Here is a 12,002-nt window from a genome sequence, read left to right on the forward strand (position 1 = left end):
ATGAGGAAGCAAAGAGCGTTATGTGATGTCACTGATGATGCATCCACCTTATCATCATCCAAGGAGAACACTGCTAGTTGTGCTCACTCAGCCAAATGTGCTCGTGATACACACGCTCTTGCCTCTATATCCACCACAAGTTCGTCAGAATCAATAGTAGATTTTGGTGCATCTCGATATGTAACAGATGCCGCTAGTGAGTTCTCTTCTTATACTCACCTAGCAGTTCCATAGAACATTCGGACCACTGATAGGACAACATAGCCTTTGGTTGGTAAAGGTACAATGAGGTGTACCAATTTTTTGACTGTCTAATGTTTTACATGCTCTCTTTTTTTCAATGAACCTTTTATCCATCAGTGTTATTATACTTCAACTAAAATATTGTGTTTCTTTGATATTGCAAAAGTAGTATTTCAAGAGAAGTGACTAACTAGAAACTTAGGATTGACACATGGCATAGTGAACTATGGTACTTTGATAGAGAGGGGATGAACTCAACCTTGACATCCACGACTGAGAAGAGTGTGGAGGATGTATTGGTGCTACATCACAGACACATGAGATATTCTTTGTTTAGTTTATTGAGTCATTTGTATCCATTTTTGTTTGAAAAGGCAAATAAGGAAAGACTAGTGTGCGATGCTTATGAGTTTGACAAACATACCAGGAGTTCTTATGTTAGTTCTGGTAAAAGTAGTTCTTATGTTTTTGCTTTGGTGCATTTAGATGTATGAGAATATTGTTCTTCAATTTCGATGGATAGTTACAAATATTTTTTGATTTTCATTGATTATTTTTCTTGTGTTACTTGGTTATATTTGTTGAGAAATGCAAGTGATGTGTTTGCCTGCTTTAAAAACTTTCATAGGGTGATTCAAACTCAATATGATACTTTAATGATGGTATTGAGGTCTGATAATCAAACAAAATGTACAAGACGCATTTGTCAGCTCAAGGGATATAACATTAAGCCACATGTTCATATAGGGCTGTAAACGAGCCAAGCTTGCACGAGCTTAGGCTTGGTTTGTGTTCGACTCGTTCAAAATTGCTTGTAATCGAAATCGGTTCGGCTTGATTTAAATATTCTTGTACGTGTTCGACTAGAAATTAGTTCGTTAAAATTAATTGAAAAAAAATAGATGTACGGTATTGCAAGGACTCGAACCTGCTTCAACTCCGTGCAATAGAAAGTGCAGAACCACATGATCACATAAACTATTATGATTTAAACTTAATTATAAATATATATAATATTTTACCAATATAAATAATATATATAATATATTATTGTGTAAATAATATATATAATTTCTTTATTTCGAGCTAAAACAAGACAAACATGATTGAACGAAGGGCAGTTCAGGTTCAACTCGTTTATAATTCGAGCTTAAAATCGTTTACTTAACGAATGAGTCGAACAAGAGTTACTTAAAGAGACGAACACGTGTTGTTTGCAAACAAGTTTTTTTTGACAGATCTATGTTCATACAGGCCGACACAAAACAAAGTAGCAGAGAGGAAGAATAAACATCTTCGAGAGGTAGCTCGAAGCTTGATGATCACGATGAATGTCTCAAAGCACTTGTGGGGGCATATAGTTTTGACAACGGCTCAATTGATCAACAAAATGCTTTCGAGAGTGTTGGATTGAAGGTTTTGAAGTCTTCTTATCAGATGTTGAAAGGAGATAATAGAGGAATCCTCCCATTGAAGGTTTTTGGTTGTGTATGTTTTGTGAAGGACAACAGACCATCAATGGGAAAGCTGGATCCTGGAGTTGTGAAGTGTATTTTTGTAAGTTATTTTGCTACCCAGAAGGGGTATGTTTGTTAGAGTCCGATAGAGAAGAGATTGTTTGTGCGCATGGTTGTGTCTTTTAAAGAGCTCAAACTGTACTACACTATGTAGGTGACCTCATCATTTGGTGACTCGTCAGATACTGGAGGTATAAGGTGTGATGGGGAGAGTAGTGATGGTCAGAGATTGGTATATGTGGGAACAATACCTTGTTCCGTTGTGTGGGAATGATCGACTAAGGAAGAGTCAAAAAATGAGGAAAGTGGATGATTCAGGCTCAAACTGAGATAAGTGTGTATACAAGGAGGAGGAGGCAAAATAAGGGAACAGTTTGTGCCGTGTCACTCGTGTCATCTAGTCCCTTGTCCTGGTCTACCCAGACTCCTGAAACTCTTACACCTTCCACTTCCGAATCTGATTACTCAAGTGATATGATTCCTCCTTTCTCCTCCCACTCCCATGGCTTTAAGGAGGGCATCTCGCAGCAATGTTGATCATTCTCTTGATTATTATTTTCTTGATTATTTTAGTTTCTCACATGACATTGCTCAGTTTGTCTCATACTCTAACATATCGCCTGTATATGGAGCATTCATTGAATCATTAGACAATGTCTCTAAACCCAAGTGTTGGCAAGTAGTTAAGAAGAATCCAATGTGGAAGGCTGTAATGCTGGAGGAACTTGGTGCTTTCGATAAGAACACGACGTAGGAGATAATACCATTACTGTTGGGAAAAGGAGTAGTTGGGTGCAAGTGGTTCTTCACTGTAAAATAAAATCCAGAAGAAAAAGTTGAGCATTACAAGGCAGAATTGATAGCGAAAGGGTACAATCCAACACATGTCATTGACTATGAAGAGACTTTTGCCTCGTTAGCGAAGTTGAGCATAGTGAGGACACTGGTTTCTTTGGTAGTGAATGGTGAGTGGTGATTACACCAACTCCATGTGATGAATGTTTTTCTTCATGGTGAGTTACTGGAGGAGGTGTATATGGATATACCATCAATATTTGGTACAAGTCAAACAGTGGGCTCCAGAAGTCACTTTATGGCTTGAAGCAGTTTTCTCAAGCCTGGTTTGACAAGTTTAAAAAAAGTATGGTGGCCATGAGATACCAACATATCAATGCCGACCATATAGTGTTCTTTTGTCAAAGTGATGGTCACATCATTTTGTTTGTTGTGTATGTTGATTGCATGATTATCACTGGTGATGATGAGATAGAGATTGCTCAAGAAAGTTTGTACTAGATCTCCTCATAGAAATAGAAATACTGACCTGCAAGCATGCAATCTCTCAAATTGATCAGAATGCCAAGCTGAGTGCAGAGGCAGAAGAGCCAGTTGATCGTGAGAGATACTTGAGATAGGTGGGTCGTCTGATCTATTTAAGTCACACATGCCCTGATATCTCATTTGTTGTGAGTGTGGTGAGCCGCTATATACGTGATTCAAGGAAGGGTCATATGAATGCATTGTGTCAGATTCTGAGGTACCTGAAAAGGCATCAGGGAAGGGGCTGATCTTCAGGAAGAATGTGCATCTGGGAAGGGGCTAATCTTCGGATACTGCATGTTTGTAAGGGGCAACTTGGTAACTTGGAAGAGCAAGAAACAATCTGTAGTAGTAAGGTCAACAATAGAGGGAAAGTATAGGGCCATGGCCTTAGGAGTTGTCGAGATGATATGGTTGAGAGCCTTGTTGGTCGAGCTCAAGGTGGATCAAGGAACTCAAATGAAGTGGTGGTGTGACAAGAAGTCAGCAATCATTATTGCTAACAACTTTGTGCAACACGATAGAACCAAATATGTTGAGATTGGTAGATTCTTCGTCAAGGAGAAGTTGAATAAAGGGCTATTGGAGCTAAGTCATGTAGCCACTGGAGAGCAAGTGGTTGACTGCCTCACTAAGGGACTTAGGTCGTTTGGGGCTGCTTTTTAGTTGCGGTGCAACAAGAAAACGCAAGAGCTGGCGTTTGTAAAAAAAGTTTCGTTTGCGAGATAATGCCTCAGTTGCCCTCGACCCTGCTCTGCATTTCATTGGTGTGATATCTTCGCTGTTTGACCCTCATCCCTAGCTTCGCCTCTTCTCCTTCCTATCGCGCTTCAACCGCATGCTTAATTCTGCCCTAGCTCCTCCTCCTCTCGCCCCAATTGTGTTAAGCGGGTTCTGATAGCATTTCTCTTCTTCTACCTTCTTTCCTTTTCTCTGAATACTCAGTTTTGGTGGTATTATCTCATTGGTAATCTCCACCCTACACTATTGGCATTGATATTGGCTTATGGTTTGTAGATTTTCCATTTGTGCCTTGCTCCATGATTTGATTTTTTGCAGTTTTTTGTTTTTCTATTGTGGTTCCTGCGACCTTCTTGCGATTTCTTGGCCTCTTTTTAGAACAATTTTTTTCTGGGATAATTAGATACAGTTGTGTGTTGTTTACAAATCAATTATATATATTGATTTCATTTTTTTTTTTTTTTTGAGATAATTAGGGTGGCTTGCTTAGTTGGGCTCTCCACTCTATTTCATTTTTGGGATAATTACATACAGAGCATAAGAAACATTGCTATTTACAAATCAATTCCCATAACTGTTTTTTTGAACTATGAATTTGGTGCATTTACGCGTGCCATGATCATCAGACATGAATTTGATAAAAATGAAAAATATGGGTTAGAGTTTTATCACGACCTTTGATATCTGAGAATTTGAAAGATGGATGAATGAGGGTCCTTGATTTGTAATAGCAATTTTTTTTGGGTGCCTTGTATGTAATCATCCTGTCATTTTGTTGGTTCAATTGGAACAACCTTGCCGGTCTACTCGTTGGTTGGTCTTGTTGGTGGTTTGCCCTCTTTGTTGGAAAAAATATATTCTATGTTGGTGGTGATATTTGTAGTGGTGGTGTGAGTTATGCTTTTTTTTGTACCACAGTGCTGTATGTTGTTAGTTGTGATGTTGCGCCATGGTGGTGTGATTCTGGGGGTGGTGTTGTTGGTGATGTGTGTTGATTCTGGGGGTGATGCTGTTAGTGGTGATGTTGGTATTCGTGGTACTGCGGGTAGTGCACTTGGTGGTATGTGTAGAGGTTGGGGTGGTTCTTTAGTGTTATGGTTGTGGTGCTATAGGTGGTATGTGTAGATGCTGGGGTGGTTCTTCGGTGCCATGGTGGTGGTGCTCTTGGTGTTGTGTGTAGATGTTGTGGATGGTTCTTTAGTGTTATGGTGGTGGTGCTCTTGGTGGTGTGTGTAGATGCTGGGGGTGGTTCTTCAGTGTCATGGGAGTTGAATTGATTACTTCTAATATTTTTTATTGCTATTGTTGCACTTAAGAGTTTATGCTTTATGTTTTTAAATTTTCAGAAAAATGAGCTCGAGGACTTTCAGTACTTCCAAAGCATTTTACTGCTACTGTGGACTACATGTTCCTTGCTTCGCGACATTCACATAACTATGAGAGAAAGTTTTATAGATGTCAAAGGAAAAAAAACAGAGAACCGTGACTTCTTTAGGTGGGCGGATCGGTTTGAGGATTCCATCTCCAATAAAAATCATACGTGGAGATTTTAGTTAGAGGACGAATTACCTCGTGTCATTAACCAACTGCATTTTAAAAATACTATTATTATATTATTAATTATTATTTTAATAGTTTTTTATTAAATTTTTATTATCGTGTTACTCACTATTTTGTGAGGTGTTTTTTTTTATAACATTTAAACTGGACTTGTGCTTTCAAGTATGAAATGTGCTAGTATGATTAGTCCTGTTATAAACAACACTACAGTAATATGCAGAAAAATCATTTGTCAAAAGCAGTTGCAGTACAACCGTTTCAAAACTGCAAAAAATAAACAGACAACTAGCTTCTGTGTAGCAGCTCTTGCCTTAGCTGTTGTGCAACAGCTTTTTAATAAGTTGCAGCTGCCTCAAACAAATCCTTAGTTCATTAGATTTGTCTAGATTATGTGACAAGATGAGCTTAGTGGATATCTTTTGCCCATCTTGAGGGGTAGTGTTGAGATTTGTATATTATTTTAGGGTTTAATTGTAAATAGGGAATATAGAATAAGTCTAGGGTTTATTTGTAAAAGAGATTGTAAGGCTATGTAGAAGCCCAACTCATGAATGAAGAAGATAAGATTTTTACCAAAATTTTTCTTTCTATAAATATACATAACATATACATGGAATGAAGAGGAGAGGAAAGAGAGTGGAAGGGAACTATACGTAGAGAGGAGCATAAAAAACATTAGATGCGATTAAACATCAAAGGATTTTGACAGTCTATCGCCAATGATGTCTTTGGATTTCATCATTGCGGTGAAAGGATGTAGATTGCTAGAGGTTTGGATATTGGGGAGTCTGTAGTCCTGCAAAGAGTTGTTAACCACAGGAGATAAAGAGGCGTCATTGGCGTTTGTGCTTGGGGTTGTGAGGGTTGCTGGCGAGTGCAAGTTTCGGGGGCACAAAGAGCTATGACGGCATGAATCCGTGGTTGTCAACTACAATATTAAATGAAATGCTCAGTTGCAGGAAAAGCTAATGATACTTGCCGTTGGAACGGTGTCGAGGAGCATGCGAATGAGAAGGTTCAGATGTTGAGGGAGTCAAAATCTTGATTTCTCAGTGGTGGTTAGGCTTTGTGCGTGTGCAAGTTTTTTTTTAAAATTTCTTGTGGGCTATCTCAACAATATGGGCATCCTTTTTTGATAATTCCAAAGCTATGAATGTGTTAACGTAGTTTATTTTGTGAAACGAGTAATGATTAGATGATTTTGCATTTATGGCATTGACCAAATTTGTGTGATGTTGCATTTCTTGCTCATGATTTCTCGTCTTATTTGTTCATATTCAACACGGAATTGATATCAAGGTCAGCATTTTATAGGCATATTAGATGAGTACAATAAGAAGAAAATAAATATGAGGAAGGGGAATATTTGTATATTTTGTTTAAAATTTGTACTTATATAATGCATTCTAAATAGATTTTTCCTGTACTCTAACAAACAACATCATGCCTTGCAAACATGAATTTAGCTGCACTTTTGTCTTCGTCCAAGTTATTTGAAATCCATTTCTTAGATGCTACTAAGTGATATATTAGGTCATTTAAAATGTATGCATGAATAGTTCGATCCGTGGTTTTGATTCTGCAGTATTGACTTTTTTCTAAGGATCTGCTACTGCCGAACGCAGCATGGATACTTCAGCTTGGGAAAAAACTTTGAGATTCCTCCGAGTAAAAAGAGACAGCCCTCCTGCTGCTATCCACTCTGTTGTGGTAAACATTTGGTTTAAGTTATTCAACCAATTCATTTTCCCAATTTTTTACCCTTTTTTTCTAAATGTTATTAAAGGCTTGCTTTGCAAGTATCTAAATAAAAAAATTTCCAATTTTTTCCATGAAAAATTGTGGTTTCTCATGCTGGCATAGTACACTTTTTTAATGTACTCCAAAAATCTGATTTGGTCTATCATTAATCTATATATTTTCCCATTTAAGTAGTAATACTGACACAAAATACGTTAGCGAAATCATGTATGATATCGAAATCTTGTATCAATTTTGTTCGATATGGTTTGTGACTTCCATCTTATATATATTTTGAGTTTATGAAAGGGGCTATTTTATTCATTCTTGGCGACCTTCAATTAAGGTTTGTGCGTGCAAAACCTAATTATGAGGTCATGCTTGTTTTAAAACCCATGGAAAACCACATAGAAGCAAATCTCAATCATATATAGATAACTCCGACTTGAATTGAAAATTATGCACTGTAAGGTGTATTCTCATCATCATAAATTGCATTGTTCCCTTTAAGGCTAAAGGTTTTCTAGCTACCCGTTGCATGGACAATTTGAATCCAGATAGTTCATTCATGACACTAAATTCTCAAAACATGCTATGTATGCCTTGGACATGACCAAAAGAATTAGATTGTTAGGAAATTCAAGTCGAGTGTCAGCTTTTATGTTGCATTTACCGATCCCCAATCCAATAATGAAAATTTTCTGGGAAAAGAAATGAAGGAACCTCCCACGCTGCTTTTTTTTTATTTATTAATCGGTTCATTAAACTTTGTGCTTTGTGTGGAAGTGAAGACTTATTTCTTTTTGTATCCAAATTGTAGGTTTCTTAACCTTTTGTTTTTTTGGTTTTTGGTTTTTGTTGTCCTCATACAGGTGCGCACACCTTCTGGAATAGCTTGCACAAATAAATTTGCCACTAAGACAGTAAAGCTTCCTGCTCAAGGAGGAGAAAGAGTGACAATTGTATTGGCTGCTCCGGCAAACATATATCAGGAGATTGGTCCATTAAAATTGAGTGCTAAGCCTCCTGAACTTAGACCAGGGGAGCCTATGTCTCTCACAAACCACACTACCGGGCAAGTGTCACAGTTAGTAAGAGCTCCTCTGAGAGAGGAGTACTCTTTTCTATCTAACCCCTCACTTCTTTTTACTTCACTTGCGGTACTTGCTAGTGGAGACGCTGCTTCTGGTTTCATTGATCCCAGCCTTCCCAGACTCATTTCTGTAGTAGCTGTTGCTTCCCTGGCTGTGGGAGCTACAGTGAGCCGTGTAATTCTTCCACAGTTAAGCAAGGTAACTGAGTTTCTTTTTTTTTTCCTGGAAACTTGATTCACTTCTGTATTCCTCTCTTTCAACTAGCTGGATATATACATATGTTTTAATTTTTTTTTACAAGACATATTAATAAGTAATTGTCGACCCCACGTAGTGTGATTAAGGCTTTGTTGTTGTTGTTGTACATATTAATAAGTAATCTTTAATTTACAACAATGGATTTAACATTAATTGCATAATCATAGATTTCTTCCTCAAACTGCTGGTGTGTTTTCGCTTTAGGGACAAGGAAAATGGCGCCTCATGTCCAATGTGAAGGCACCCATATTTGAGAACATCATATTATCTAGACATGCAAAGCGCCAAAAACTTGGATAAATATTCTGCTGCAATTCATTCTCTTCATAAAGGCATATTACTTGAATAAGATTTTCTTTTGCAAAAGAATTTATTGATATCTACTAGTAATCTGTATTATTTGGAATGATAAGCCGGGTTCAGATATTGCATTTGTGCACCATCAGGACAAGGCAAGTTGACACGGGAGCGCCTGCATACAAGGATGCCTTCCTGCGATCCCACGAACTGAACTGGACCTAGAAGCCTCCTAGCGACTTGGGACTGGTTCAGAACAACGAATTGAGGGCCGGCCGACCTTCCTTACATGAGTTTACCTGCCTCTTTGCGAGAGGAAACCCATTCCTAATTATCCCAGTGGTATTTATGTGTTTTCTGTTGGAAAAATTATTCCATACGAACGGCGTATGCAGAGATGCATGCGCCGTCCGATCACCACCGTTGATCAGACCAAAGTTGTATTTCAGTGGGCTCATTTTTTTTAAAAAAAAAAAATTGATGAAAGTTCTGATTAACGGTGGAGATCAGATGGCGCATGCATTTCTGCATACGCCGTCCGTATCCATTCCAAGGTGGTGGTTATCATTGATTTTCCCCTTCCTCTGCATCCTTCCCTCCGCTGCCGCTGTCACCATACTGCTGCAGGCTCTCTGAAACAGCCCTGTTTGATTGTTTTTCTTAGTTTCCACCTTTTAACTCCTCTACGTCCTTCTCACATGGCTCTCCGCCGCTCCACATCGTCCTTCCTTGCTGCATCCATCCCCAGAACAACGATCCTTGCTGTTTTCTTGCAGTTTTTCCTTCCCAGCCGCTCTTTCCACCCCTTTAATGTTTTCCTTTCTGTCTGACCATTCCGCCTCCCTGCCGCCGCCAAGAATCCCATTCACCTTTCTGTTTTACCACTGTCTGGCCATCCAACATTATTGCCGCTGCCCCACAATGGTAACCGGTTACTGTTTTCTATTGTCTTAGGCCTTCCAGTTGGTTGCCGCCACCCGAACTTCCACCCACCTGCTGTTTCTCTACTGTCCAACCCACCCACCACCTTTCAAAACTTTCCTAGATGCATCATAGTTGCGTGTCATTTTTGTTATTATTTCCTGTTTTTGTGTGTTGGTTGTAACTGCCTATTGATCTTTTCAGTAATAATATTTGCTTTACTTATGTTGTTTGGGCTAACTCTGGTATGATTTGGTATCGGAGCTAGTCTAATCCTATTCATATCATAGGGTTTCTAGCATCCAACAATCCACTAATACCTAACTCTATCTCTACCTAAAACCCTTCCTTTTGTTGATTTTTTTACACTAGCTATCCAAATTTTTTTTCCTATCCTACATCACGCCCATAAACCCTATCCCACCTACCCACAACAAAACTCTAGCCATGCCTCCGAAGAGAGAATAACCGAAAACCTGATCGAGGGAAAATAATACAATGTCGTTTATGAGAAATCCACTAAGAAATGTCCAATAACTTTCTAGGGAAATCCTTCAACTGCAACAAACCCTTGACACCTTCGAGAGGAAAAAATCTGGAAGGGTCAATCATAGCTACAACAGTAATTCATCAGATTGAAAGAATGTAGTGAGTCCCTTACACTAGGCAAATTCCAGAGATGAAGAACCATTGCAGCGAAGATTTGACATGGAATATCGAAGAAGTTAGGTATTTAAAGTAAAGACGGATTTTTCATATTTTGATAGCCACATGGATTTGAACGAGTTCGTCACGTGACTTTGGACATTGGAAATTCTTTGAGTACTAGGACACCACATCGGGAATGGTGAAACTAGCTACCGGAAAGTTAATGAAGAGTGCATCATTTGGTGAAGATTCTTCAACAACGAGAAGTGCAAAGTAAAATTACTATCCGGTCTAAGATGAAACTAGAGATGCAGTGTTGATACTTACTAATTTTTTACAAATAAGATGTTCAGACCCTTGCTTCAAAATAGGGAAACAATTTCATCGGATGGCCTTCACATTGTACAAGCAAAGTTCTACATCAGGATCAAGCAGCAAGAGCACACCCAATAGAGCTTCCAAGTTGACCCCGCTTGAGAGAAACTAGTTCAGAGTAGAGAATTGGTGAAGCCAACCAGCTCTCCCAAATCCATGCAAGTCAAGAAGTGTTTCAAGTGGCACAGATTTGATCATATTGAATTAGATTGCACAACCGGAATGATCTATTTCACTGAGCAGGAATCTATTGATGAAATAGGAAATGATACTATAGACACTGAAGAAAATGATCACACAAATGAGTATTTAATTCCGACTAATAAGAGAGAAATGCACTTAGTTCAAGCTGAGTCTATGAGAGAAACTCCATTAGAATTAACGGTTGTGCAACAACCGAAATGATCTATTTCACTGAGCAGGGATCTATTGATGAAATAAGAAATGATACTATAGACACTGAAGAAAATGATGACACAAATGAGTATTTAATTCCGACTAATAAGGGAGAAATGCACTTAGTTCAAGCTGAGTCTATGAGAGAAACTCCATTAGAATTAACGTTTGTTGTCCAAGACGACCATGAGTTCAAAGAACGGACACCAGACACCTGACAACTCCTTATAAGAGAATTCAGACACTTCAGATATATAGTATTGCCCCTATTGAGGGAGCTTCAATATGTTATATATGAGACTCTTTTGTGACACTTCTGAAAGACTCTATGGAGTCATTTGAGCAGTGAAATTAGTTCAGCAGTGTACCCACTGACAGATGATCAAACAAGACAGATGAGCCACAACGTTAGATATCGTCTTAGTATCTTTTGTGATAAGCACATCCTACAATGGGATTCATGTCCTACAAGAGAAGGGGTCTCTCCCGATTGTTTGTTATTGAGAATTGCCCAACCTGCCATGTATTTCATCCCAGAGCTGATTCCTCTTTACGTACTTATTTACTAGCTCCATTTGAACTAGCACGAGAAGTTGAAGAAGCCAATTATAGATTTGATGGCTCGAGGATTGGTTTGTGAGGGTACATATTCACGAGCTATTCTAGTTTTAGTTGTGTCAAAAGTGGATTGATATTTATTCTATTAGGATTTGTTTTGGAATGACAACATCTATATAATTGACTTATCAGGAGATTGCTACATTTCTATCACTTCTAATGTGGACTGACCTGACGTCATACTCAAGAAGATAGAAGTTTCGACGAGTGTGATTGAAGCTCGCCCAATCCTGGGACGCTGGATTGCCCGTGTACGAACTAAACCGAACGCAGA

General features: G+C 38.6%; 1 protein-coding gene across 4 annotated transcripts in view; it reads left to right on the forward strand.

The window, feature by feature from the left end:
* LOC110024564 overlaps positions 1 to 12,002 on the forward strand; it is a 37,101-nt gene that overhangs the window by 14,608 nt on the left and 10,491 nt on the right. For all 4 annotated transcript variants that reach the window (XM_020724608.1, XM_020724607.1, XM_020724609.1 and 1 more), the window contains 2 exons: positions 7,007 to 7,091; positions 7,994 to 8,413. In XM_020724608.1, coding sequence (XP_020580267.1) covers positions 7,007 to 7,091; positions 7,994 to 8,413 — 505 coding nt within the window. The remainder of the gene's footprint in view (positions 1 to 7,006; positions 7,092 to 7,993; positions 8,414 to 12,002) is intronic.

The sequence above is a fragment of the Phalaenopsis equestris genome, unplaced genomic scaffold, assembly GCF_001263595.1.
Source record: "Phalaenopsis equestris unplaced genomic scaffold, ASM126359v1 Scaffold000258, whole genome shotgun sequence".
Lineage (NCBI taxonomy): Eukaryota > Viridiplantae > Streptophyta > Magnoliopsida > Asparagales > Orchidaceae > Phalaenopsis > Phalaenopsis equestris.